Source organism: Vombatus ursinus, unplaced genomic scaffold, assembly GCF_900497805.2.
Source record: "Vombatus ursinus unplaced genomic scaffold, bare-nosed wombat genome assembly UNPS02014807.1, whole genome shotgun sequence".
Taxonomy (NCBI): domain Eukaryota; kingdom Metazoa; phylum Chordata; class Mammalia; order Diprotodontia; family Vombatidae; genus Vombatus; species Vombatus ursinus.
The window spans coordinates 61,276,569-61,304,478 of record NW_020954585.1 but is presented as its reverse complement, the minus strand read 5'-3'; the positions used below and the strand labels follow the sequence as shown (position 1 = coordinate 61,304,478).

The 27,910-nt window shown below is 37.3% G+C and overlaps 1 protein-coding gene across 1 annotated transcript in view; it reads left to right on the top strand.

Annotated features, from left to right (window-relative positions):
• The window catches only part of LOC114052190 (ATP-binding cassette sub-family A member 3-like), a 193,544-nt gene that overhangs the window by 34,135 nt on the left and 131,499 nt on the right, over positions 1–27,910 (top strand). The window contains exon 9 of the mRNA XM_027874667.1: positions 1,676–1,849. Within this exon, the coding sequence (XP_027730468.1) occupies positions 1,676–1,849 (174 nt within the window). The remainder of the gene's footprint in view (positions 1–1,675; positions 1,850–27,910) is intronic.

Sequence of the window (27,910 nt, the reverse complement as noted above, 5' to 3'; positions counted from 1 at the left end):
TAATATAATGTAGAATATGTAGAATATAATGCTCCAAGATATAGCAGATACTTTGGAAATTGAAAGCATTTAGAATATTTTCAGTTAAAGGAACTAAAGGAAACTAAGGGTAGTGAACAGAGAACTAGTCTCAGAACCATGAAAACTTGTGTTCAAGTCCTGCCTCTGGTATATCCTGGCTCTGGGACCCTGGGCAAGTCACTCAAGCTCTCAGTGCTCTAAATAACTCTCTTAAAATGGTAAACAAATTGCTGAGAAGGTACTGATCTGCATTGGTGGAGGGAGTTTCCTCATCAAGGAGTTCCCTATACCAGTGAAACCACAGTTCCATTCCCTATCCTTAGGGATATTTATTGGAGCACTTGTCATTTGAACTTGGCCTGAAATAATGGATGGAGGTACAAAAGTCCACTGAAAAAAACAATTCCTTAAAAGTTAGAATTGGATGAGTGGAAGTTAATGACTATGAGACATCAAGAAACAATAAAATAAAGTCAAAAGAATGAAAAAAAATAGAAGAAGATGTGAAATAAGTCATTAGAAAAACAACTGTCCTGGAAAATAGATCAAGTAGATAATTTAAAAATTATTGGATCACCTGAAAGCCATGATCAAAAAAAAAAAAAAAAAGAGCCTAGACATCATCTTTCAAGAAATTTTCAAGGAAAATTGCCCTGGTATTCTAGAACTAGAGGGTAAAATGGAAATTGAAAGAATCTACTGATCACCACCTGAAAGAAATCTCAAAATGAAAACTCCCAGGAATATTATAGCCAAATTCCAAAGTTTCAGTTCCTGGAGAAAATATTGCAAACATCCAGAAAGAAACATTCAAATATCATGGTGCTGCAGTCAGAATCATGCAAGATTTAGCAGCTTCCACATTAAAGAAGTTGCAGGGTTTGGCATATGATATTACAGAAGGCAAAGGAGCTAGGATTACAACCAAGAATAATAACCTACCCAGCAAATGTGATTATAATCCTTTGGGGGGAAATTTAATGAAATAGAGGATATTTGAGCCAAATATCCCATTACAAGGTGTATACCAAAATAATTTCAACACCATCTTTTGTGCTACCAAAAGAAGTGGAAGTAAAATGCACAACCTAACTGAACAGATCATAGTGTTTGAGGTAGTGGAGTATTATTGTGGATCTTGACTGGTGTAGAAATGGCATTAATAAAACTTGAAAATCATTCGGTAAGCAAGAAAAATGTCAGGGTAAAAGGAGAAGGACCAAATAGCAAGGATATATTGAATAATGTGTGTACTATATATAAAATATCATATAAGGCTTCATGGAGTTTATAGTCTAATTGAGAGACAATTAGATATATACACTTAGGAAGCAAATTGAGAGGGCATTTTTAAAAGATGCTAAATAATATAAAGCATTATGTTATTTCCAAGAGGATGCAGAATAAATATTCAAATGGGTGAGGGTGGGATGAATTGAAGTTTTTCTGGGAGAGATGAGTTTTGAGGGCTTTATTGGATGTAAATTCATAGAAATCATCAGGGGAACTATCATGAACAAAATCATGTGTGATTAAATGATGCAAAAATGGCCCCTTAGAGGTAATTTTGTTGCTTGTCATTTTCCAAAGGGTTTTGTTTCTTTTGTTGTATATTGTTTAAATTATCTCTATTTTCCCCCCTCAAAATTTTCAGCTAATATGGCTGTTGCTACAGGAGGGTGCATCTACTTCATCACCTACCTTCCATACTTGTTCATTAATTCTCGATATAACCAGATGAGTCTTAAACAAAAGCTGTCTGCCTGTCTACTCTCGAATATTGCCATGACATTGGGGATCAATCTGCTAGTCAAGTTTGAAATTAAAGGTGAGCATTTTCATTTTAAAATTCCATCTCTACTAATTTAATCGTTTAACAGAACTAAAGAAATGATAGCATCATCCTAGAATTTTAAATAGAACTGAAAATGTACTGGCATTATTATCATGTTTCCTGTTATTTGGAGAGAATTTGGGATAGTTCTAAGTTAGTATAAAAGTGAAAGCTTAATGATAATTAGATTTTTTGTTTAATATATCCTTTCCAAGGAGACTGTGACTTGTACAGTTAAGAGTTTCATGATAGTTATGGATAGAGTGAAATTTTCTTTTTCTAAAGTAATCTAGAAAGTGATTGATCCATTCTCTTTCAAAATTTACTCTTTACTAAGGAATTGGTGAATGATTGCTTTTGTTTCAGATAGTCAAAAAATGACTATTAAGTGCCTCTTAGCTGCTGAGCAATTGTGCAAGGTCCTCTGGGAATACAAAAGAAGTATAAGAAACAAGCTCCCTTGAGAAGCTTCCACTGAGATTGAGACTGAATATAAGAAACAATTGTGGAACATAAGACAGCGTAGATGTTAAGTATTGTTCGGAGAAGGGAAAAGTCATTATGAACTCTATATTCAAGTCTTATTCTATTTTAGGGATGTCTCTCACATCCCTTTCCTTCTATTTGCTCACTGGCCACCACCCTAAAAGAGGCTTTTATTGCCTCTTGTCCAGGCTATTATAATAGCCTGCCAGTTGGTCACCCTGTATCCGTTTTCTTTCCTGTCCGATACATCTTCCAAAGAGCTTCTAAGACAGTCTTTTCTGAGGCACAGCTCTGACCCTACTCCTAAACTTTCTGTGACTACCTATTAACCTTGGGATAAAACACAAGCTTCTTAGTCTGTCATCCAGAATATGGTTCCATCTTTATGTCACATTCCTTTCCTACCCCCACACTACATAACAGCCATATTAGCGCTTCGCAAAGTTTCCTTTCCGTCCCCTACCTGATTCTCACAAGCTATCCCTTATGACTGGAAGAGTTTCCTCCTGAACTTTTCTTTTCAGAATCCTTATCTTATTGAAGGTTCTGCAGTAATGCTATTTCCCTAAGCCTCCCAAAGTATTTGTACTTTTTCCTCTCCTTAGTTTATATTGTATTTACTTATATTTTTACTGTCTCTCTAATAGAATATAAGCTTCTTGAGGGCAGGAACTGCTTCATTTTTGTCTTCTTATCTACAGAACCTAGCATAGTGTTTCAAAAAATATTTTTAAATTAAATTGAATTAAGTACTTCCTAGAGAAGGCAGTATTTGTGCTAAGTTTTCAGGCCAAAGAAGAGAGAACAAAAGGACTATAGAGTCCTCTAGGCAAAGAAAATATAATAAGCAAAACTTGAAGTTGAGTAAATAAATCCATGAGCAAACAGACCTGCCTCAGCTGGGAATTGAGTGTTTATATTAGACCACAAAAGTAAATAAAATTATATTCATAGGGCCATTTTATGGAAGATTTGAATACTAGGCATACAAGTTTAGATTTTATCCAATGGGCAATAGGAAACCATAGTGTATTCCTAAATAGGGGAGTGAAATGCTGAAACGGATATATTTGGGAGATTGTATATATATTGATGACCATGTCAACTTCCACAAATTTAATTATGATCTCTATGCCAATAGCTCACAAATCTATATACCTAACCCTAATCTTTCCCTTAAGCTTTAGTTGCCTGTTGGACATTTCAAACTGGATTTCCCTGAGACATCTCATACAGCATGTACCCCCATTTCTACCACTGTTTGTCTAGTTCTTCAGAATTTTAATCTCAGTATTATTCTTATCCTCTCTCACTCCACATGTCCAATCAGTTGCCTTATCTTTCGATTTCTATGTCCATAGCTATTAGATCTGACACCTTCCTCCTTCTCACACAGATAACACCTTAGTTCAGTCCTTAATCACCTTTTACCTGGAGAACTGAAATAACCTCCTAAGTCTTCTCACCTCACATATCTTACCATCCTCCATACTGCTGCCAAAATGATTTTCTATAAGCACAGATCTCACCATGTCACTCCCCTGTTCGGTAAACTCTAGGATCTCGTTTCCTTATTAGAATAAAATATCAAAACTCCTTTGTTTAGTTTTTAAAGCCCTTCAAGGCCTGGTTCTGATTTATGTCTTCAGCCTCACTATGTATTATTTTCCCTCAAAAATTCTGCAGTCCAGCCAACATAGCCTTCTTTCAGTTTCTTACATACTATACTCCTTCTCCCATCTCCACTAGCCATCCTCACTTTCTCCTCCCCTATGCCTCCTTTCTTCCTTCAGGATACAACTCAAGCAGCACTTCTTAATTGAAGCCTTTGCTAATCTCCCAAACTGCTAGTTTCTGTCTTCCTTCTAAAAGTGCCTTGTATTTAACCATTTTATATTTGCTTATATTTATTCTCTTTATAGTATAATATTATATATATATAACATGTATATATATGTACGTATACACATACACGTAAACTTGTTTCCCTTGTTAAAGTGCTAGCTACTTGAGAGAAAGGATTATTTCATTCCTTGTATTTATATCCCCAGCACACAGCACTATGCTTCACATACAGTAGCCATTAATAAATGGGTACTGATTGATTGATTGATTCATATGTATAGCATTTAATTGCAAAATGGATTAGAGAGGAGAGTGACCATACTCTCTTTTTGGAGGTTCTTTTAATAAGCATAATTGAAGAAACTGGCAGTAACTTACCTAGAATAGAAAATAGACTAGAGAATGGAAGACTTATAGAGATCATAATAGCTGTATTCAAATATTTGAAAGATTATCATGTAGAAAAGAGTTTCGACTTGTTTTATTTTGCCTCAGCATAAAAAAAAAACTTGGTTCAGTGAATACAAAGAGACAATTTTGGGCTTTCATTACTAAGGAAATACTTCATAACAATTAATGCTATCCAAAAGCAAAATGGGCTGCCTCTGGAGGTTGTGAGTTTCTCCTCATTGGAAGTCTTCAAGTAGAACCTAGACAACATGACCATTTGGCTGGGTATAATAATGGAAGTTCATTTTTAGCTATGCATTAGGCCTAAATGGCTTGATTTATAGGTACAATTGAGAGAGTCCTGACACTCGATCTGAAGTACCTGGGTACCACATAGCAGTACACAGTACACAGTGCCTATGTCATTTTGAACAATTCACTTAATCTCCCTGGGCCTCAGTTTCCTTATTTGTTAAATGGGAAGGTTATAATAGATGGCCTCTGATATCCCTTTCAACTCCAGAATATGCTCCTATGATCCCTTTCAACTCTGACACTGAATGACTCTGAGGAGCTAGCCTAGGCTAGTTAATTAAGGTGTTTGTTGTTGTTTTGTTGTGGAAGTGATGTTTGGACCAGATCTGTTATTTCATTGGTGTAGGGAACTCCATGTGAAGAAATTCTCTCTGCCCTTCAGATCAGCACTTCAACTCACACATAGTCTTAGAAAGTTGTATGGGGCAATTAGAAATTATGACTTAGGATCATACAGCCAGTATAAATAAGAAGGGGGACTTGAATACTGAACTTTATTACTATAAGGCTAGCTCTGGAATCTGAAGTCTATTCTAATTTTAGATGTATGACATGTTATCTCTATGAACTAGGCCATGCTGCCTTTCAGCTAATTGTTGATAGGAATGGAAATAGGAAATATAAGAATCCAAAAGACAGGTTGAGAAGGAAGAAATAGATAGAACTTGACAACATAGAAAGAGAAAGGGGAGTCACAGGTGGCTAAGATTTCTAGCTGAGAAACTAGAAGTATAGAGAGACTATTAAAAGAAGGAGGTTAGATTTCCAGTAAACATAACTGAGCAATAAGAAAGCCAGGGTAGGAGGGGGCAGAGCCACGATTCCAGAGAAAAGACAGGAACTCACCTGAGCTCTCCCAAATTCCCCTCCAAACAACTTTAAACAGTGTGTCAAAACAATTCTGGAACAGCAGAATCCACAAAAGGACAGGGTGAAATAATTTTTAAGCCCGAAACAAATTAGAAGATCAGCAGGAAAGGTGTGTCACATTGGGAGAGGGAGTGTATAGTGCAGTCCAGCATAGACTGCACCAGCTCAGACCAGATTCCAATAAAATGGTAGCAGGCCTTAGGGGCAACTGAATGAGTAGCAGCAGTGGTGGCTTCCAGACTCAGACAACTAGTCAGGAGATCACAGGGGTCCCTTTGCTGGCAGCAGGGGTAGACTCTCTTGCATTGCCCATCCTCGGATCCAGGTCATATTCCTGGGTCTCAATCCCAGGGCAAGGAGGAGCACAAGCACGTCAGAACTTAAGGCCACATGGGAGCAAAGACCCTGTTTATAGTTACCAGAGCACGGGCCAGGAGAGTAGTTAAACACACCTCTCCTTAGCTCACACCACCTTGGAAGACTGAAAACTTACAGGTCCCAAGAACTAGCTCTGAAGACAGCTACACAAAAAACCTGAAGTTTGGGACAGTGCCCCCTCAACCCCAAAAGCAGAGACCAGCCCAAGAAATAGGCTTGAAAAAGGAGCAAACAAAAAAAGATCCTGACCATAGAAAGTTATTATGGTAACAGGGAAGATCAAAACACAAACTCAGAAGAAGACAGAGTCAAAATGGCTACATCCAAAGCCTCAGAGAAAAATGTGTAAATTAATCTCAAGCCCTGGGAAGGCTCAAAAAGGATTTTAAAAATCAGATACGAGATGCAGAGGAAAAATTAGGAAAAAATAAGAGTAATGCAAGAAAATAATGAGAGAGAGTCAGCAGCTTGGTGAAGGAGGGCACAAAAATACTGAAGCAAATAACACCTTAAAAAACAGAATAGATTAAATGGTAAAAGAGGCACAAAAATCCAATCAAGAGAACACCTTAAAAAGCAGAATTGGCCAAATGGAAAAAGAAGTACAAAAGCTCACTGAAGAAAATAATTGCTTAAAAATTAGAATTGGGCAATTGGAAGCTAATGATTTTATGAGACATCAAGAAACAAATCAAAAGAATAAAAAAAAAGAAGATATGAAATATCTCATTGGAAAAACAACTGACTTAGAAAATAGCTTGAGAAGAGATCATTTAAGAATTACTGGACTACCTGAAAGCCATGATCAAAAAAAATTATCAGGGAAAACTGCTCTGATATCCTAGAACCAGAAGGTAAAATAGAAATTGAAAGAATCTACTGGTCACCTCATGAAAGAGATCCCAAAATGAAAACTCCCAGGAATATTATAGCAAAATTCCAGAGTTCCCAGGTCAAGGAGACAATATTGCAAGCAGCCAGAAAGAAACAATTCAAGTATCATGGAGCCACAGTTAGGATAACACGAAATTTGGAACCTTCTACATTAAAAGATAAGAGGGCCTGGACTGTGATATTCTGGATAGCAAAAGAGCTAGGATCATAACCAAAAATCACCTACCCAGCAAAACTGAGTATACTCCTTCTAGGGTAAAAATAGACATTCAATGAAAATAGAGGACTTTTAAGCATTCCTGTTGAAAAGATCAGAGCTGAATAGAAAATCTGACTTTCAAATCCAAGATTCAAGAGAAACATAAAGAGAGAAACATGAAAGAGAAATCATAAGGGGTTCAATAAGGTTAAACTGTCTATATTCCTACATGGGAAGATAATACTTGTAACCTCTAAGGACTTTCTCATTATTAGGGCAATAGAAGGAGTATACATAAACAGAGGGTGAGTTGAATATGATGGGATAAATACCAAAAAAATTAAATTAAGGGGTGAGAAAGAAGAATACACTGAGAGAAGGTGAATGGGAGGCGTAGAATGGAGTAAATTGTTTTACATAATAGGTACAAAAAGAGCTTTTGTAGTGGAGGGGAGCACATGAGGGAATAACATACACACTAAGTTGGGTATATAAATCTATCTTACCCTACAGAAAAGTAGGAAGGAAGGGAATGAGAGAAGGGAAAGGGGACTGAAGGGAGGGCAGATTGAGGAAAGTGGTAGTCAGAAGCAAAACACTTTTGAGGATGGACAGGGGAAGGGCGAGAAAGAGAGTCAAATAGGAAAAAACAGAATGGAGAGAAAAATATAGTAATCACTATGAAAAAAATTTTATCTCAAGTTTCTCTGAAAAATCCTCATTTCTCAAATATATAGAGAACTGAGTCAAATTTATAAAAATAAGAGTCATTCCTCAATTGATAAATGGTCAAAGGATGTGAACAGGCAGTTTTCAAAGTCATCAAATCTATCTATAGTTATATGAAAAAAATACTATAAATCACTCTTGATTAGAGAAATGCAAATTAAAATAACTCTGAGGTACCACCCCACCCATATCAGATTGGCTAACATGACAGAAAAGGAAAATGACAAGTGTTGGAAAGGATATGGGAAAATTGAGTGCACTGGTGTAGTTGTATACTGATTCATCCATTCTTTGGAGTAATCTGGAACTATGCCCAAAGAACTATAAAACCATGCATACCCTTTAACCCAGGATTATCACTACCAGGTCTATATTCCAAAGAGATTTTTTAAAAAAGGAACTACATGTACAAAATATTTATAGCAGCTCTTTTTATGCTGGCAAAGAATTGGAAATTGAGGGGAATCATCAGTTGGGGAATAGCTGAACAAGTTGTGGTATATAGTTGTGATTATATACTATTGTATTATAAGAAATGAAGAGCAGGATGCTGTCAGAAAAACCTGGGATGACTTAAATGAACTGATGCAAAGTGAAATGAGCAGAACCAAGAGAACATTGTTCACAGTAACAGCAATATTGTAAGATGATCACCTGTAAATGACTTAGCTATTCTCAGCAATACAATGATCCAAGACCATTGTGAAGGACTTATGATGAAAAATACTATCCCTCTCCAGAGAAAGAACTGATAAGAGTCTGAATATAGATCAAAACATCTTTGTTTTTGGCTTTGTTTTTTATCTGTGTTTTCTTTTACAACATGAGTAATGTGGAAATGTTTTGCATGACTGCACATATGTATAATCTATATAAAATTGTTTGCCTTCTCAAAGAGAAGAGAGAGAGAGGAAAGGATGGAGAGAATTGGGAACTCAAAAATCTTTAAAAACAAATGTTAAAAATTATTTTTCCATGTAATTGGGGAAAAAGTAGAATGTTAATTTTTTTTAAAAGAAAGAAAGCCAGGGTAGTGGACTCCTCCAGAAATCCCAATGTGATAAGTGAAAAGCCACTGCACCCCTTCTTCCACCAAGAATAATGAAGGAAGAAGCAGGAACAGAAGCATAAAAAAGTCAAATAAGAGAACCAATTAGAGAAAAGGAGATGGGAGCTGCTAGTATGGTAGCCCCATAACCTCAGAACCTTGAGTGGCTTCTCCATGGTACCTTCCCTCCCTAGGCACAAAGTTCCCTTCCTCATCCAGTTGAGAGAATAGGACCCTTTTAATTGCCAAATCTAATAGCCTTTTCTCAATCCTAATCCTTCTTGACTCTTTTTGCAGATTTTGACACTACCAATCATACTTTTTTCCTTGATGTATTCTTCTCTAGGTTTCTGTGGCACTACTCTATCCTGGTTCTCCTCCTATCTGAGCACTCTTTCTCATTCTCCTTTTCTGCATCTTCATCTAGGTCACACCCACTAACGAAGACTTCAGCCCTCTTTTCTTTTCCCTTTGTACTTTTCACTTGGTGATCTCTTTAGCTCCTTTGGATTTCATTATCATGTCTATGCTGATGATTCTCAGTCTCCTTATCCAGCCCTAATTTCCCACCCAACCTCTAGACTTGCATCTCCAGTTGCTTATTTTGACATCTCAAATTAGATATTCCGTAGACATCTTAAGCTCAACATGTCCAAAACTGAACTGAATTATCTTTCTCCCCACATTCTCCCCTGTTCCAAATTTCCCACTTACTATGAAGGCTACCACTATCCTCCCAGTCCCCTAAGCCCACAACCTAGATGACTTCTTTCTTCCAGAGCCTTTATTTCATTTTTTTCTCTCCTTTCATTTTTTTAGGTATTCATGTATTCCTTGTGGAAAATCCATTTTTTCTTTGTATCTCTCCTGTAGATTTGCATTAATTTTTTATACTTGTGAGTGTTTTCTTTGATTTATTTAATCTCAGCAGCTCCTTCCATTTTTTAATTTCCCTATGCTAATAGCTGTACTGTGGGATGAGGGTTTGGCCCTGTTTTGTCTTGCCTTGAATCTCTGGAAGTCTTCTCTAAACAATCTTTCAGCAATCTCTCATAGTGACTCAACAGTCACATATGCCAATTCACTTAGTTTATATGGGCCTGGTGACTTGAAAAAAGCTAGGTTCTTATCTACTATCTCCCTACATATCTTATGTATCAACTCCCTAATAGCTATTTTTTCTGTTCTTTCTAATCCAAAAATTAATATCTTTAATGGAAAAATAGAAGAAGAATATGTTGTTGTATTTATTATATGTCATATATTACATTACATATCAGTCCTCCCTTTTCTTTGTCACCTTTTAGCATTGTCCCATCTATCCAGAGCAGCAAATCCTATGGCTTCTTTAATCCTACTCTTTTCCAAAATATATTTTGTGAGATTTATGACCTTTTCAGTATGGGCACACTCTCCATTGATACAAATTGCAAATTCATTAATACCTGCAATTATATCCTGTGCATTTCTTGTCCATGTCCTCCTGTAAATCCTTCCCGAAAAAGGACCCACCCAACATGCTAGAGGTCATAGGCAAGAAAGAGGAAATCATTAACTGCTGACCTATGTGAACATCATAATAGGTAAGACAAACATATATGACAGTAAATACCTGTGAAGTATTTGCACATATATGCAATTGCTTAACTAAAAATCTAGTAAAGGGTTTGAATTAGTTCAGATTGTAGTACCTGAGTTAGCTGTCAGATGGTGCTTTACTCAAGCTATTCATAGGACCATAAATCTAGAGCTTGAAGGGACTGCCATCTAGTCCAGCCTGCTCATTTTGACAACACTGGCCTGAGAATCAAAATAATTGGGATATAGACCCTGCCCTGATACTGGGTCTCAATTTCTTCTACTTTTTAAAAAAGGGGAGGAGGTTGGAGGGAGTTGGACAAAATAGTCTTTAAGGCCTCTTCCTAGTACTAACAGTCTGAGTATGTGAGATTTTAGTTCAATGAGATTTAGTTCCATCTCACTTTAACCACAATTTCAATATGGACCAGTCAAACTAATCTATTTGCTGTTACTCACAAAAATCCTTACTTCATCTCCTAGATTTGTGACTTTTCACTGTCAAATAATCTTAATCAACAAGCATTTGTTAATCATTTACTATGTGCTAGGAACTGTGGATATAAAGAAAAATTGAAATAATCCCTGCCCTCAAGAAGCTTAGATTTTGATCTAAGTGGGGAGATAACATGCACACATTAAAAAGTATATTCAGAATATATACAAAATAAATACAAAGTGGTTTGAAGAGAGGTGCCCTAGCATCTAGAAGGATCAGGAAAGAAGAAAAACAAGTAGGCTAGTATAGATTGGCAGGAGGAGAGTAAAATGTAGTAAGACTAGAAAGGCAGAAAAGGGTCAGCTTATGAAGAGCTTTACATATCAAATAGAGAAGTTTATGGTTGATCCTTGAAGCAATAAAGAACCATTGGATTTTGTTGAGTGTGGGGGTGGGGAATTGACATGACCAGACCTAATGATTTAGGAAAATTATTTGGTACCTATATTGGAGCCAGGAGAGGCTTAAATCAAGGAGACTAGTTAGAAAGCTGTTGCAGTAGTCCAGATAACAGAGAAAGAGGACCTGAGCTAGAGTAGTATCTCTCTAAGTGGATGAGGGGGGATGGATATGAGAGAGATTGTGGAGGTAGAATGGATGAAACTTGGTATCTTATTGGATAAGTGGGATGAGTGAGAATAAATTGAGGATGACATCAAGGTTGAGAACCTATGTAACTGGAATGATGGTGATGTTTTCAACAGCGATAGGGCAGTTTGAATAAGGGTTGGGTTTGTAAAGGAAGTCAATAAGTTGTCTTTTGGAGATGTTGTGTTTGAAATGCTAATGGGATGTACAGTTTGAAATGTCCAATAGGCAGTTGGTGCGGTAGGACTGAGCTCAAATGACAGACATAGGCTAGAATACAGGTCTTAGAATCATCTGCAGAGACAGTAATTGAAACTATAGGAGTTGATAAGATCATCATTTGAGAAAACATAGAGAAAAAAGAGACAAGGGCCTAGGAAAGAGTTTTTGAATATATAGTTAGTGCATGTGACATGAATGATAAATCAGCAAGGGAGTATGAGAAGAAATAGACAGCTATGCTCATTTTATACATGAGGAAACTGAGGCAAACAGAGGTTAAGTGACTTGTCCAGGATCATACAGCTAAGTTAGTTCTGAGGCCAGATTTGAACTTGGGTTTTCCTGACCGTAGGCTCAGTACTTTGTCCACTATGCCACCGAGTTACCATTTCAAAGTAAATACCTTTGCTTTGAGTGAATTGTGTCAACTAGCTATCCAGCAAGGTGACATGGTGGATAGATTTCTGAACATGGAGTTAAAGACCTCAGTTCAAATCCTGCCCGAGACATTTACTAGCTGTGTGAACCTGGGCAAGTCACAGCATTAGTTTCCTTCTCTATAAAGTGGGAATGATAATTGTAGTTCATTGTACCCACAAACTCTGGTTATATACTGTCTCTCTGTACCCCAACTGCTTCTTGCTGCTTCAGAGTCCCTGCCTCCTGCCATGCTCCCAGTTCCAGAGGTTGCTGCCTGTCTGTGCCCATAGAACTGCCAATTCACCTCTAGAATCAAAATAAGAAGAAGGCATCATGTCAATCAACAAACATTCATTAAACACCTACTAAGTTCCAGGTAGGGGATACAAAGAAATAAAATAGTTCTTTTTCCTTCAAGGAATTTATAATCTAATTGAGGAGATAATAGGTATGATATAAATAAGCATATATAAAATAAAAAGGAGATAAATTTTAGGGGGCAATAACAGCTAAGGGAGTTGTTGACTTTAAAAAAAAATTTTGGTTCATTAGAGGCCACTTAGCATGGTAGAGTGCTATGCTTGCAGTCAAGACTATCGGACACGTAATGGTTAGATGACCAGGGAATTATCACCTAATCTCCTTGATGGGAACATTCTTCACAGAATAGGGTTATCAGTTAATCAGTGAGCATTCATTAGACATCTATTTTATTCCAGGCTCTGTGCTAGGTTGTGAGTGTACACAATGAGTCAGTTCTTGCCCTCTAGGAGATTACATGTTCACAGGCAAATAAATACATGATATAGACAAAAATTATATGTAATGTTAGGGAGGTGGGGGAGGAATGGTAGAGGGACTAACAACAGAAGGAATCAAAGTGACCCTCAATAGGAGTCAGAGGTTTTAAGAGGCAGAGGTGAGGAGGGACACCACTCCCGATATTTGGTAGGACCTATACAAAGGCCCAGGGGTGGAAATGGAATGTTATGTATGAAGGCTTGAAACTAGGGTGATTGTGATATGACTACAAAAGGGGATATAAACAAGATATGTTAAATAGGTGAAATCAACAGGATTAAGTGAAATCCACTGATTAAATATGGGGGTGTGTGTGTGTGTGTGTGTGTGTGTGTGTGTGTGTGTGTGTGTGTGTGTGAGAGAGAGAGACAGAGACAGAGACAGAGACACAGTCAGTCAGTCCATGGGGTTGGCCCAGAGAAGTCAAAGGGGTGAGGGAGAGAAGGAAGGGAGAGGAGTTAAGGGTGACTGTCAGTTTGTGAACTTGAGTAACCGGAAGAATGGCAGTGTCCTTGACAAGGACAGGGAAGTTAAAAGGAGGAGTGATGTTAGAGGAAAACATACTTATTTCTGTTTTTGATAGAACTTCATCGTGTTCCTCCATTTCCCAACTCCATGCCTTTGCACTGACTCTCCCCCATGCCTGGAATGCATGCTTCTCTCACCACTACCTTTTAGAATTCCAACTTTCCTTTGAGATTCAATAATACTACTAATAATAAGTGCCTCTTTCTACATAAAGTCTTTCCTGATACCTTCATCTACTATAGCCCTCTCCACAAAAATTACCTTGTATCTCTTTTGTATTTACATGTATATATATATATGCACATACATACATTTTCATATACCATATATACCTATATATACACACATAAACATACATAGACATGTTATATCCTTTAAAAGAATATAAGCTTGGGGCAGCCAGGTGGCGCAGTGGATAGAGCACCGGCCCTAGAGTCAGGAGGACCTGAGTTCAAATCCAGCCTCAGACACCTAACACTCACTAGCTGTGTGACCGTAGGCAAGTCACTTAACCCCATTGCCTAGCTAAAAAAATAAAAAATAAAAAAAAGAATATAAGCTCCTCAAGGGTTAGGAACTTTTTCACTTTTATTGTTGTATCACCAGTGCTATATTAATATAATAGTACCTGGTACTTGTTTTGGACATGTTAATTTTGTAGTATGCCCAGTTAATCATGCAGTTGGAAATTCAGGACTGGAGCTCAAAAGATGAGGCTTGATATTTACATATGGGAATCACCTGAATAGAGACAATAGTTAAATTCATACAAGCTGACCAGTGGCAGAGAAGTTATAGAGAGAAAGAGAGGTCTCAGGATAGAGCCCTAGCATATATTCATGCATAGAGAGTGGGACTTGAAGAAACAATCTTACAGGAAGACAGCATATCCTGAAAGCCCAGGGAAAAAAGAACATTCATGACAAAGTGTTTTAGCAGTATAAAATGCTACAGAGGGATCAAGAATGATGAGGCTATACAAAGACCATTGGATTTATCAATAAAGAGATTGCTGGTGATCCCACAGAGCTGCTTCTCTCAAGTGGTTAGAATTGAATTGGAGGTGAAAAAACAGACAGTGATTATAGGCAGATTTTTCTAGGAATTTGCCTGTGAAATGGAGGAAAGGTATAGGACAATATTGAAGAAGGTAATGTAGTGAAAGGTTTTTGTTTTTCTTTTAAATGATAAGATCTGGGTATGTTTGAAGGCAGAGGGAGAGAAAGCAATACTAAGGCTGTGTCAGGGACTTTGCTAGGATAGGTAAGTGAGTTCTGCCCACTGAGAGCTGTATTGGACTGGGGAAAATTGTTACAGATAAAAATATTTAGAATGAGTTTAAGAAAACTTTAAGAACTACTTAGTAAATCATCCCATCCTTGGGATCTTTTAAAACTAATATGTCAGTGTGGTTAATTGCCTAGAAGAAAGAAAAAAGCATCAGGAGCTTTGGACCAAAAATACTCTATGAAGCTATTAGGGTCACAGGGTAGATTACCAAACCCATGGTAACTGAAGGTTGATCCAGTTATTCCAGTCCCCTAAGGGACGATACTGGACTCACCATGGCTTGTATTTATTCACTGATGTCCCTAATTATCTACTGTAGCAGTACCAATGGTCCTTGGGTCAAGATAGTTGAGAGTAGATAGAAGACAGTTGAAACTGAATAAGTAGAGGGGTGAGCCCTTACTCTTCTAGAATAAGACCCTATATAAGACCTACATCCATAGCCCATATTTTTTGACGTTTTGGTCCTAAACAACTATTCAAGCAACTTGACTCTCACCTCAAAGGAAAATCAGGGCAAAGAATCTCTCCCAGACCAGGCTCACAAGAGTAGGTCCAAGACCCCTCCCATGATTCCCATTAAGATACCACATGAAAACGATAGTCTGTAGGTGATGACAGCATCAAGAATGTGACCATCTTTGTGTGTTGCTAAGACAGGTGGAAGAATAGGTCATGGGAAATATGTAGTAAGTTAAGGAAATGGAAGGTTAGGGTATTTGACGGATTTTCAACATTATATTGAAGTCCCCTAGTATAAGCGCAAAAGTTGAGGAGGAAATATTAGCGCCAGATACTAAAACTCATTGAGCAAAGAGTGTGTCCTGGAAGTCTATAAACAACAGCTACCCAAATTTTGATTGGTTGGTAAATATGAATTGTGTGAACATTGAAGGGAAAGTTATTGAATGATAGGATAGGGGGAAAATCTGAAATGAAGAGTAAGGAGTATTCCAACTCAATGAGTTGAGAGAATGAATGAAAGTGTAGCAAGTATTGGAAAGGACAGCCGGGGAGTGTCCTCAGGAGGGAATCAGATCTCAGTGAGAGATAGACGTGGGAAAAGAAAAGATTTAAGATGAAAGGAGGTTTGTTGCCCAGAGTGCAGGCCTTCCAGAAGGCGCAGTGGAGTGGGTACGTAGTTTTGGGGTGGGATCATTTGAGGGAGAGGAGTGGTGACGGTTTGAAAAGATTGAGAATAAGGAATGGGACAGTGAGGGAGAGGGGATGTAGTTCTAATCATGAACTACAGGCATTCAGAATCACTAGGTTGGGGAGGGCATGACAAGGGGTGAGTTTGTTAAAGATTATGAAAAATTTTTTGAAATATTGTCAATGTCAGTAGAGTTATAACCTCAGGGTGGAGTCCTTTCAGAACCTTAGGCAATTCAAGTGAGGGAACAAGAGTTTGGAGCAGAAGAAGTAGGAATATTCTCTTTTCCCCAAAGCAAGAAGACATGTTGGAAACTTAATGAAATGGAACCCTCTCCCCTCATCTCAACAGGGAGGCTGGTAGGATAGAATTCCTTAAAGCACTGTGTAGTTGTGTGTTATTATTATGATTTGATGTAGCTATACCCAAGATAACTTCTGATTAGGAGTAGCTATTTCACAGCTGTTCTCCCTGGGAAAAGTGGAAATCAACTTTAGCTAATCAAATTATTCTTATCTGTGCAATATGACTGCAGATATTTAAAATGTACATGACATCATAAAATGCTGGTATTGCTGTGAGCATATATATTGCTCAGAACTTCATGGCTTCATACTGTCTTTTCTTCAAGACATATTTTCTAAGATCTATCTGTCAAAGCCAGGAGCTTTAACAGAAGGTGCCAGAAAACTTTGGGAGCTACTTCCCAGTGAAAAATTATTCAGTCAGTTAAACTATATTTATTACGTGCCTACAATGTGCCAGGCACTGGAGATACACAAAGAGGCAAAAGTCTCTGCCTTTAAGGAAATCACAATGAGACAGTAAGCAAACAAATACGTACAAACTATATGCAGGAGAAATAGGAAATAATTAACAGAGGGAAAAAACTAGAAATAAAAGGGGTTGGGAAAGTCTTCCCATAGAAGAGGGCGTTATAGTTAAGACTTGAAAGAAGCCAGGGAAGTGAGAAGGCAGAAATGAGCAGGGAGAGCATTCTGGGCATAGGAGACAGCCAAAGAAAATGGCTGAAGCCAAGAGAGGGAATGTCTTGTTTGGGAAATCGCAAGGAGGCCATGTGGAAGAGGACATTGTAGGGTGTAAGGTGTAAGAAGACTGGAAATGGTCAGGGGGATTGATGGGGAAGGGCAGCACTAGGTTATGTTTGAACACTAAATAGTGGTTTTTATTTTTTATCTCAGAGTGATAGAGAGATTTAATATTTTATTCAGTAGAGGGAGTAACATAGCAGACTTCTGCTTTAGAAAATCATTTTGGCAACTTGAGTGAAGGATGGATTAGAGTGGGGAGAGAGTTGAGGCAGGCACACCAACCAACAGGCTATTATAGTAGTCTGAGTGTGAGGTAATAAGGGCTCATACCATGGTGATGACAATATCAGAAGAGAAAAAGGGGTATATTTTAGAGATGCTGCAAATGTGAAATCAGTAGGCCTTGACAACAGATTAGATATGGGGGATGACAGATAGTGAAGAGTCAGGATGACACCTAGATTGGGAGCCTGAGGAACTGGGAGGATGGTGTTGCCCTTGACAGTAATAGGGATGTTTAGTATGGAGGAGAGTTTAAGGAGAAAGATAATTAGTTCAGTTTTGGACATATTGAATTTAAGATGTTTATTGGACATCCAATTCAAGATGTCTGAAAAGCAGGTACATAGACTGGAGAACAGCAGGGAGGTTAGGGCAGGATTTGAAAATCCTCAGCATAAAGATAGTAATTAAGTCCATGGGAGATGATGAGATCACCAAGTGAATTGGTACAGAAGGAGAAGATACTGGGCCCCAGAAAAGAACCCTACAGGATGCCTACAGTTAGAGGGCATGATCTGGGTGAGGATCCAGCAAAGGAGAACGAGGAGTGGTCCGATAGAAAGAAGGAGAACCAAAAGAGACTGGTGTCCCAAAAACTAGAGAGAAGAGAGTATCAAGAAGAGGATTATCACCATTGTCAAAGGTTCCAGAGAGGTCAAGAAGAATAAGGATTGAGAAAAATTCATTGGATTTGGCAATTAAGAAATCATTGGTTACTTTGGAGAGAGCAGTTCCAGTGGAATGGTGAGGTCAGTAGCTGGATTGTAAGGGGTTACAAAGAGAGTGAGAAGAAGCTGGAGGCATGAATTGAAGGGCAAACCCCTCTTTGTCACCACAAAAAGAGCTGCTGTAAATATTTTTGTACATATAGTCCTTTTCCCTTTTTTATGATCTCTTTAGATTTTCTTTGGACCTAGTAGTGGTGTTGCTGGATCACAGTTTTATAGCCCTTTGGGCATAGTTCCAAATTGCTCTCCAGAGCAGTTGGATCAGTTCACAACTCTACCAACAATGCTTTAGTATCCCAATTTTCCCACATCTTCTCCAACATTTATCATTTTCCTTTCCTGTCATAATAGACAATTGATAGGTGTGAGGTAATACCTCAGAGTTGTTTGGATTTGTGTTTCTCTACTCAATAGTGATTTAGAGCATTTTTTCATATGACTATAGATAGATTTAATTTCTTCTTCTGAAAACTGCCTGGTCATATCCTTTCACCGTTATCAATTGGGGAATAACTTGTATTCTTATAAATTTGACTCAGTTCTCTATTTATTTTGAGAAATGAGGCCTATATCAGAAACACTTGCTCTAAAAGTTGTTTCCCAGCTTTCTGTTTTCCTTCTAATCTTGGTTGCATTGTTTTTGTTTGTACAAAAACTGTTTAATTTAATATAATCAAGATTATCCATTTTGCGTTTCATAATATTCTCTTTCTCTCTTTTGGTCATAAATTCTTCCCTTCTCCATAGATCTGACAGTTCCTTGCTCTCCTTTTTTGCTTATGGTATCACCCTTTATATCTAAATCATGTACCCATTTTGACCTTATCTTTGTATACAGTGTGAGATATTGGTCTATTTCTAGTTTCTGCCATACTATTTTCCAGTTTTCCCAGCAGTTTTTGTCAACTAGTGAATTCTTATCCCAAAAACTAGAGTCTTTGGGTTTATTAAACAATTACTGTCATAATTTACTACTGTGTCTTGTGCACCTAATCTATACCAATGTTCCACCACTCTGTTTCTCAGCAGAGTCAAGTTTTGAAGATTGCTGCTTTATAATATAGTTTTAGATTTTTTAGATTAAATTTAGATTAATTCTTTTGATATTCTTGACCTTTAGTTCTTCCAGATGAATGTTGTTATTACTTCTTCTAGCCCTATAAAATAATTTTTGGTAGTTTGATTGATATAGCCCTGAATAAGTGAATTAATTTAGGTAGAATTGTCATTTTTGTTATCTTAGCTCAGCCTACTCATGAGCAATTGACATTTTTCCAATTATTTAGATTTGACTTTATTTATATGAAAAGTGTTTTGTAATTGTGTTCATATAGTTCCTGGATTTGTCTTTGCAGGTAGACTCCCAAATGTTTTATATTGTCTATAATTATTTTTAATGGAATTTTTCTTTCTTTCTCTTGCTACTGGGCTTTGTTGGTAATATATAGAAATGCTGATGATTTATGTGGATTTGTTTTATATCCTTTAACTTTGTTAAAGCTTTTAATTATTTCAAATAGTTTTTTAGTTGATTCTGTAGGATTCTCTAAGTATACCATCATATCATCTGCATACAGTGATATTTTTGTTTCCTCATTACCTATTCTAATTCTTGTAAATAGGTCTTTTACACATCTTCATGTGATATAATTTACCCCATCCTACCTGCCCCTTTCTTCTTCCCCCAGTATAATCCTTTTTTTCACCCCTTAATTTTTTTTAATCATCATATATACCTATACCCCTATCCTCTAGTATGTATAGTCCTTCTAACTACCCTAATAGAGATACAGTTCTTAAGTTACAAGTATCATCTTCCTATGTAGGGATGTAAACAGTTTAACCTTATTGAATAGCATGGGTTTTTTTCCTTCCTGTTTGCCTTTTTATGTTTCTCTTGAAGATCAAATTTTCTCTTCAGTTCTGGTCTTTTCATCAGGAAAGTTTGAAAGTCGTCTATTTAATTGAATGTCTGTTTTTTCCCCAAAACATTATGCTCAGTTTTGCTGGGTATTTGATTCTTGGTTGTAATCCAAGCTCCTTTGCCTTCAGGAATTCATATTCCTGCCCCTCTGATCCTTTAATGTAGTAGCTGCTAAGTCCTATGTAATCCTGACTGTGGCTCCTTGATATTTGAATTGATTATTTTCTGACTGTTTACAGTATTTTCTCCTTGACCTGATAGTTCTGGAATTTGGCTACAATATTCCTTGGAGTTTTCATTTTGGGATCTCTTTCAGGAAGTGATTGGTATATTCTTTCAGTTACTATTTTACCCTCTCATTCTAGGATGTAATTTGATAATTTCTTGAAAGATATTGTCTAGGATCTTTTTCGATCATAGCTATCAGGTAGTCCAATAATTTTTAAATTATCTCTCCTGGATCTGTTTTCCAGGCAGTTTTTCTTTCCAATGAAGCATTTTACATTATCTTCTATTTTTTCATTCTTTTGGTTTTGTTTGACTGATTCTTGATGTCTTATAGAGTCATTAGCTTCCACTTGCTCAATTCCAATTTTTAAGGAATTATTTTCTTCAGTTAGCTTTTATACCTCCTTTTCCATTTGAACCATTCAGCTTTTAAAGGAGTTTTCTTCAGTGGATTTTTTCCACTGAAGCCAATTCTATTTTTTTAAGGAGTTGTTTTCTTCAGTCAGATTTTGTGCTTCCTTTTCTAATCTGTTGACTCTTTTTTCATGATTTTCTTGTATAACTCTCATTTCCCAATTTTTCTTCTACCTCTCATATTTGATTTTTTAAATCCTTTTTGAGCTCTTCTAAGAGGACTTTTTGGGCTTGAGAGTCTTCACATGTAGGCATTTTGACATTGTTGTCCTCTTCTGAGTTTGTGTTTTGATCTTCCCTGTTGCCATAGTAGCTTTCTATGGTCAGGACTCTTTTTTGGTTTGGTTTTTTGTTTGTTTGTTTGTTTGTTTTTTGCTAATTTTCTAACCTATTTTGTAACTTTTTTTTTTTAAATTAGGCAGTTGGCGTTAAGTGACTTGCCCAGAGTCACACTAGTAAGTGTGAAGTGTTTGGTCTGAGGCCGGATTTGAACTCAAGTCTTCCTGACTTCAGGGCCAGTGCTCTATCCACTGTGCCACCTAGCTATCCCCTATTTTGTAACTTTTAAAGTTGAGTTCTGCTCCTGGGGTACAGGGGTCACTGTCCCAAGCTTCTTGCAGTTGTGGCCAGGAGCCTGATCACTGGCTTTCTGCACGAGGGCCTCTGGGTCTGGCCACTTATCCACTGTGCTAGGGTGGCCCAACCTAGTCATGCCTGTTGTGCGCTGGGTTCTGGGGCTGGCAGTTTACCTGCTGTGCTGGGACTGGAGGCCTGCTGAAGCAGAGCTTTGATTGCTGATCTGTGCTATGGCTAAGAGCTTCCTGCTGACTTGCCTGAACAGTGCCTGTGCTGGGCTGTGTTCCCTTTTTATCCAAGTAAGAGAGACATTTCCTGAAGTCTTTCTAAGTTACCTTGGGCTGGGACATTGTTTCACTCAGTCTTTTTGTGGGTTCTGTCAGTCCAGGATTTGTTTAGAGGCTTGATTTAACATTGTTTCTGAGGGAAACTGGAGAGAGTTCAGGCAACTTCCTGCTTTTTCTCTACCATCTTGGTTCTACCTCCTTTATTTGACTCTTTAGCAAGAACTTCCCCATTTTGGGCCAGCCTCAATTCAGAGTTGTGCTACAAATCTATAGAAATGTATGGGAGAGGAAAACTATTTTGATTCTTGATGAGCTCAGATATAAGTCTTTTGCTCTTTTTGTTAAGTTAATGGTTTGTTCTGTATTTACTGATATATTGAGATCTTTCATTGGAGCTGAGGTCCTTTTAACATTTTTCTGTAGAGATCGAAACATGAGCCAAATTCTGATGTTTCTTAAGAAAATCCCTGGGTAGGAGCAGGAGGCAAAGAATATGATTATGAGAAGCCCACAAGTTTAAAACCAGTATGAACCCAGAGCTGTTTTTCTGCAGTTAAGGGTCATGGGTCACATATTTAATTAGATCAAGCTGGTGTCAGTCCTTCACATCTCAGCAAATGAGTAGAAATCTCAAAGCCAACAAAGTATTATGACAGGATTTGGGAGAGATGGAAAAAAGGGTGTCAGTTTTGAAAAGGAAAAATGAGAAGTTAGCTTTTTATGCTCTCAGGAAATATTAAAGGCCATCAGGGCAAAGCCAGGTCTAGTGCTAGGCTGACAGAAATAGAACTAGTTAGACCCAGGAAGTTGTGCTCACCCTTTGTAACTAGAATAGATATCTTAGGAGTGACATTCCATGCTCAATAACTTGTCAGTTCTGTATGTTTTGTTTAGTATTATATTTTCCCCTTAGTTGTTAGTAGAAATTGTTATTGTTTAATCCATTTTCTGTCTTGAGTGTGTAAAGAAGAGCTGGCCATCAGTAGCCATCAGTAGCCTCAGAGCACATCTGCTGCCTAAACACTTGGAAGAAGCTGAGGAATTTGCTTACAGCAAGATGTGAAGGCTTAGAGTATATAAAGATGTTCTTACATTTCTGGTCCCCTTACCATTGGATAAAGAGGACCCTTTTGGTTGGCTGCTGAACCAGAACTGAGAATGCTTAACAAAAGGCACTAACCAAATTATTTGGACCTTTTCTTCCCTTATCTGGTGGTGGTCAGGGTCTGCTGTGAGTGGGAAAGGGGCCTCCCGCCTAAATTCACCATAAGGCTTAGAGCTCAGTGATCTTATTAAGAGAGAGGTCATACTAGAATGGTGTCATTGACTACTTCTACTCACCAGGATGATGTGTGTCCTTTAAGTGTGATCCTCTGTTATTTGCCTCTTTGCATTTGTTCTTTCCTGCTCTTAGATGGAGTATTAGACTAAGGCCTATATTGGTCATCACACTATGGCCCAAGGGCTGGATCCAGCTGCCACCTATTTTTATATGGCCCAGAAGCTAGCTAAGAATGGTTTTTACATTTTTAAATAAAATTGTATATAAAAATGTAAGAACTACTCTTACTTAGCTACTAGGCCACACAAAAACAGGTATGTGGACCATGGGCTGCAGTTTGCTGACCCCCACACTAGGTTACAACCTCGTGAAATTCAAATAACTAGAGATCCAGTGAAAGTGCCAGCAAGGTCCTGAAGAGCAGCCTATAAGATGCAGACCAATAGTGAGGTCCTGAAGAATGATCTAGGGGACCCAGCTCAGCAGTGATTCAACCTAACATCTGAAACTCTTTTTCTGGAGTGACTCATTCATGTGTTCTGATAAGCAAATGCTTTGTAGAAACTGCTTTAAGTATGAGCTCACTTTCCCCATGGGCCTGAGGTGACAGTTGATTGGGTAAAATGTTTGTACTTCTGTTATTGCTATATTGCTATATCCTCTCAATAAATATCCCTTTTTAAAAAATTAATTGATGTTAATTAGTTAAATGATGCTTAGACATGAATTATTTTATTAATCAATGATATAAGAGAGATACTAACTGTAACTAGGAGTACACACTGGAATGGGGGCTTGAGTTGATAATATTATAGACATTCTGCCCCTCAGAAGTACTTCTGGAAACCTCCATCTGGAAACTCGACCTGCCAGACTGCATGTAGTTTGGAAGAGTAAGTCCAGAAATTCACTACAGGTGAATGGAGGGGGAAAGGGACTGGTAGCTCTGGATTGTAGGCCTCTATTAGGCCTGCAGAAAACCTTAAAAAGGAGTGAGTCTAAAGTGTGGCTCTACATGCCTCTTCTTACTTGCTTTTTTCTTTACATTGGTTCCCACTAGTAAGATCAAAACTGAGATCATGGGGCAGCTAGATGGCGCAGTGGATAAAGCAACAGCCCTGAAGTCAGGAGTACCTCTGAGTTCAAATTTGGCCTCAGACCAAACACTTGACACTTACTAGCTGTGTGACCCTGGGCAAGTCACTTAACCCCAATTGCCTAAGAAACAAAACAAAACAAAACAAAACAAAAAAAAACTGAGATCATAACATCTAGAGATATCTAAGAGCACAGATAAAATTGTCTGTTTTGTACTACACAGAAAAATGGGAACATCTGACAAGGGCAAATTTATTGTTCTTACTAAGACCCACATGCTTATTAAAGTTGACAGTTTTAAAGTTTAAGCTTTATGCTCTGGAGCAAATTAAAATAACTTACAGAAAGAAACATTACATTAATATAGGGTCTTCTGTTGACACCAGCAAGAGTCCCCTTAAAGATCTTGGCAACATCTCTAAAATTCATAAATAAGCATCCTGCAGTTGGAGATCATATGTCGGTGGTAATTAGTTATAGAAATCCAGAAGCTATAATAAAGAGGCCTATGGTAACTCAAATGGGTCTAAAGGATACTATGCTTTGCATGTAGCCAAGATAGAGGAAGATTTGGAGTAGTCCAAGAAAAATCACCCTAATTCCTATGATAGTAACAGTGAGATAACTTTTTTTTGTTTTAAATTTAGTCCAAAGCCTTTTATTGTTGCCTCCCCTCCAGAGAAGTGACACCTGCAACACCAGTGTTTTCTATCTCAATGTTATTCCACAAATGCTAAATGTAAAACCCAACTGAGCCCAGAGCTCTGGAAAGGAAATATACATATTTTAAAGAATTTTTTGACCTGCCAAAGTAGTGACTTTAAAGCAACATATACACAAGAAGATCTGTGTTAGTGACAGCACCCAGATGAGATAACTGGAATTATCAGTACTCTGATTATAGGAATAAGAAATGCAGAATTTTAGGCTGTCAGAGGACCAGATAAAAATCAAGGTGACTGTAGTTTGAACTCTGGGGTATGATTGGCTTCACAAATTTAGTAAAAGATAGGTGGATACTCAGCCCTACATCCCAGAAGCTTATACTTCAGAGACCAACCAGCTAATAAAAGGAGTTTTAATTGTAGAAGTTACAGAGAAATTTCTAGAGAAAACATGAATCCAGTTATTTTAACTGCCTTCCTTATATTGTGATAACACTGTGATAGCAATAGCTTTACTGTCAAAAACCTGGGGATGTGTTGTAATGTCTTCATTTCATAATGTGCAATAACTAATAAGTATGGATTCCTTAAAGATAACCTTTCTGTAATTTTAGACCCTCCCGTTTTGATAATTAAATTAAGTTTCCATAACCCAGCCATTTGTTTGATCCTTCTTTGTTGATGTATTTTTGATTACATCAATGTAGACGCCTCTGTCATGGAACAACTTTCACTTCCACTCTTGTATCTTAGGAGCATAATAGGTTCTGTCTGAGATAAACCATCTTCTGTTATATTAAACAAATCCAGTGACACCTCTTTTTTCTATTTTCTTGTAAATCTTTGGAAATTTTTTGAGTGATGTTAGCTATGAATGTTTTGTATGAATGATATATGTGTATATATATTGATGTGTGTGTGTGTGTAACTGGCCTAGAGGAATAATTGGTAATAGATATGTTAGACTTTCTAATAAGAAAAATGGAATCAGGCTCACATTTGATAGGAACCTGGCAAATTCATGGGCCATTGTAAAGCATATAAACCAATAATTATTGATCATATCTGGACATACCACTTTATAGTTTTATGGAGACTCAAGAGATTCAATTACCTCCTTTGCAATGACTTCTCTGTCATTCATTATGTTTACTTTCTGTTTCACATTTGATCCATCTTGGCCTTTCATCATGTTGGATTTTTTGTGACAATACAGCTGACCAGAAATATCTCACAGCCTGCTTACAGGGTTGTCTCACTTCATTAATTTCTTTTCTTCTCTAGCCTCTATTGTATAGTTTTTATTGCTGATGAATTGTTTATCTTGTCGTTTATACTATTGTGCCTCCTTATATCACCTTATCCTTTTGAATTTAGCTTTAATTTTTAATATAAGGTATCAAGAATCTTTGTTTTCCAAATTCCATTCTGCATGTTTGTTTGTTTTGGTTTGTTTTCTTAATCAGATTATATAGTATTCAAGATTTCTTACACATGCCATCTAGCTGTAGATGTAATATTCCAACATTTTATGCAGTTCTTGAGTTGTTTTTTTTTAAAGTTGCCTCTGCCATAGTGATATTTGATACCTATCCTTAAAAGAATCCCTAGTTAGTTCCACCTTTCCTTCTCTGGTCCTTACCATGACAATAGCTACAGCATGTATTGTTACCTGTTTACACTCTGTCAAATATTGTGAAAGAATTCATTCAGAATAGACAAGCTTTCTCTAACCTCTGTTTTGGCATAGTTAGCCAATTAGTTGATTCATGTCATCATACTCATAAAGGGCTTTTTGAAATTCTAATCTCACTATGTCAGTCTCCTTTGCATAATAATTTGAGACATCACCAATATTCTTGCCATCCGTTTCATTATTGGTTTGCACTTTGGGAATTTACGTGTTTATTTTCAATGCTTTCAGGTTCTTCAGATTTTTTTTAAGTAACTCCTTAATTTTCACTTTTATTTCATCTAATCTGGGCTTAGTAATGAAGTTATTTCTTATGATTGCCCTACACTGCAGTACACTGTGTAACTTGGAGCTGAGCATTGACAAAAAGCAGTAGGAAGTCCTTCCCTATAACTGGTAAGATGTTTCCAAATTTGTTATGAAGTAGTACTGGTCTATTATAAAAGCATTCAGATATTTACTTCATTTCATGTGAACTCAAGGTTTGCCTGCTTTAGTGGTCAGTGCTATCTGTGCAGAAGCATTTCTGGAAGTAGAGTTTTGATATTTCTGATTCATTCCAATGTATCTTTCTTTTTTGTGATACCAGAATATGCTGCTGTCTTTGTTAGATTGGTTATATCTACAGTGTCACACAGGTTTATCTTGCAAACATATCCCTCCTTCAACACACTGTTTTTTAGATTCATAGGAGCACTTACATCACATTGGTCAGGGTGCTTACTCAATCAGTGATATCACCAGGGTCCAACTGACCAACATTTCGTTAGCAATATCAGGGCACACAGGAGTCCTTACAAACCCTACAAAGAGGCAGTAAGATAGTACAGTGGATAGAAAACTGATCCTGGAATCAGGAAGACCTGAGTTCAAATCCTTCTTCAGATACTTTCTAGCTATATGACCCTGGACAAGTTACTTACTTACCTTGTTTGCCTCAGTTCCTCATATGTAAAGTGAGCTTTACAAGCTTTAAAGGACTATGAAAATATTGTTAATATCTGTATGGCCTTGGGCAAATCACTTAATCTCCTAAAACCCTCACTTTTAAAATAAGGGAGTGGGACTAGATCACTCGGATCCATTTCAGCTCTAAATCTTATTATTTTTTATTTGAACATTGTGCTAACTAACTACTAAGGAAGCTACAAAGATCAGATGAGACCCAGACTCTGACCTCATGGAATATATAGAGTAAGAGAGATATATGGGACCTGTACAAATAATTTATTTTAACAGATCTTACAACAATGCAGATCATACTCATTCATGGCCTCTCATCCTATGATATTAATTCTGTCCACGTCTTCCTGCAAATCTTCCACAGGTATTCCAGCCAGCATGTAGGAAGCCTTCCTTTATATTTCTAGACATTATACACAGATACCAGCAGAATATGAACACTATCCATCATTTATTCTTTGCTCTCATACATAACAGATTCAACCTTTTCCTGACCTCCCAGCCCAACACAGACAAATAGAATATGAAATATGTAAGTGAATGAATGAAAAAGACATTTATTAAGGCTTACTAAGCATATTACCAAGCACTAAGCTTAGCACTGCGGATACAAATACAAAATAAAGGCAG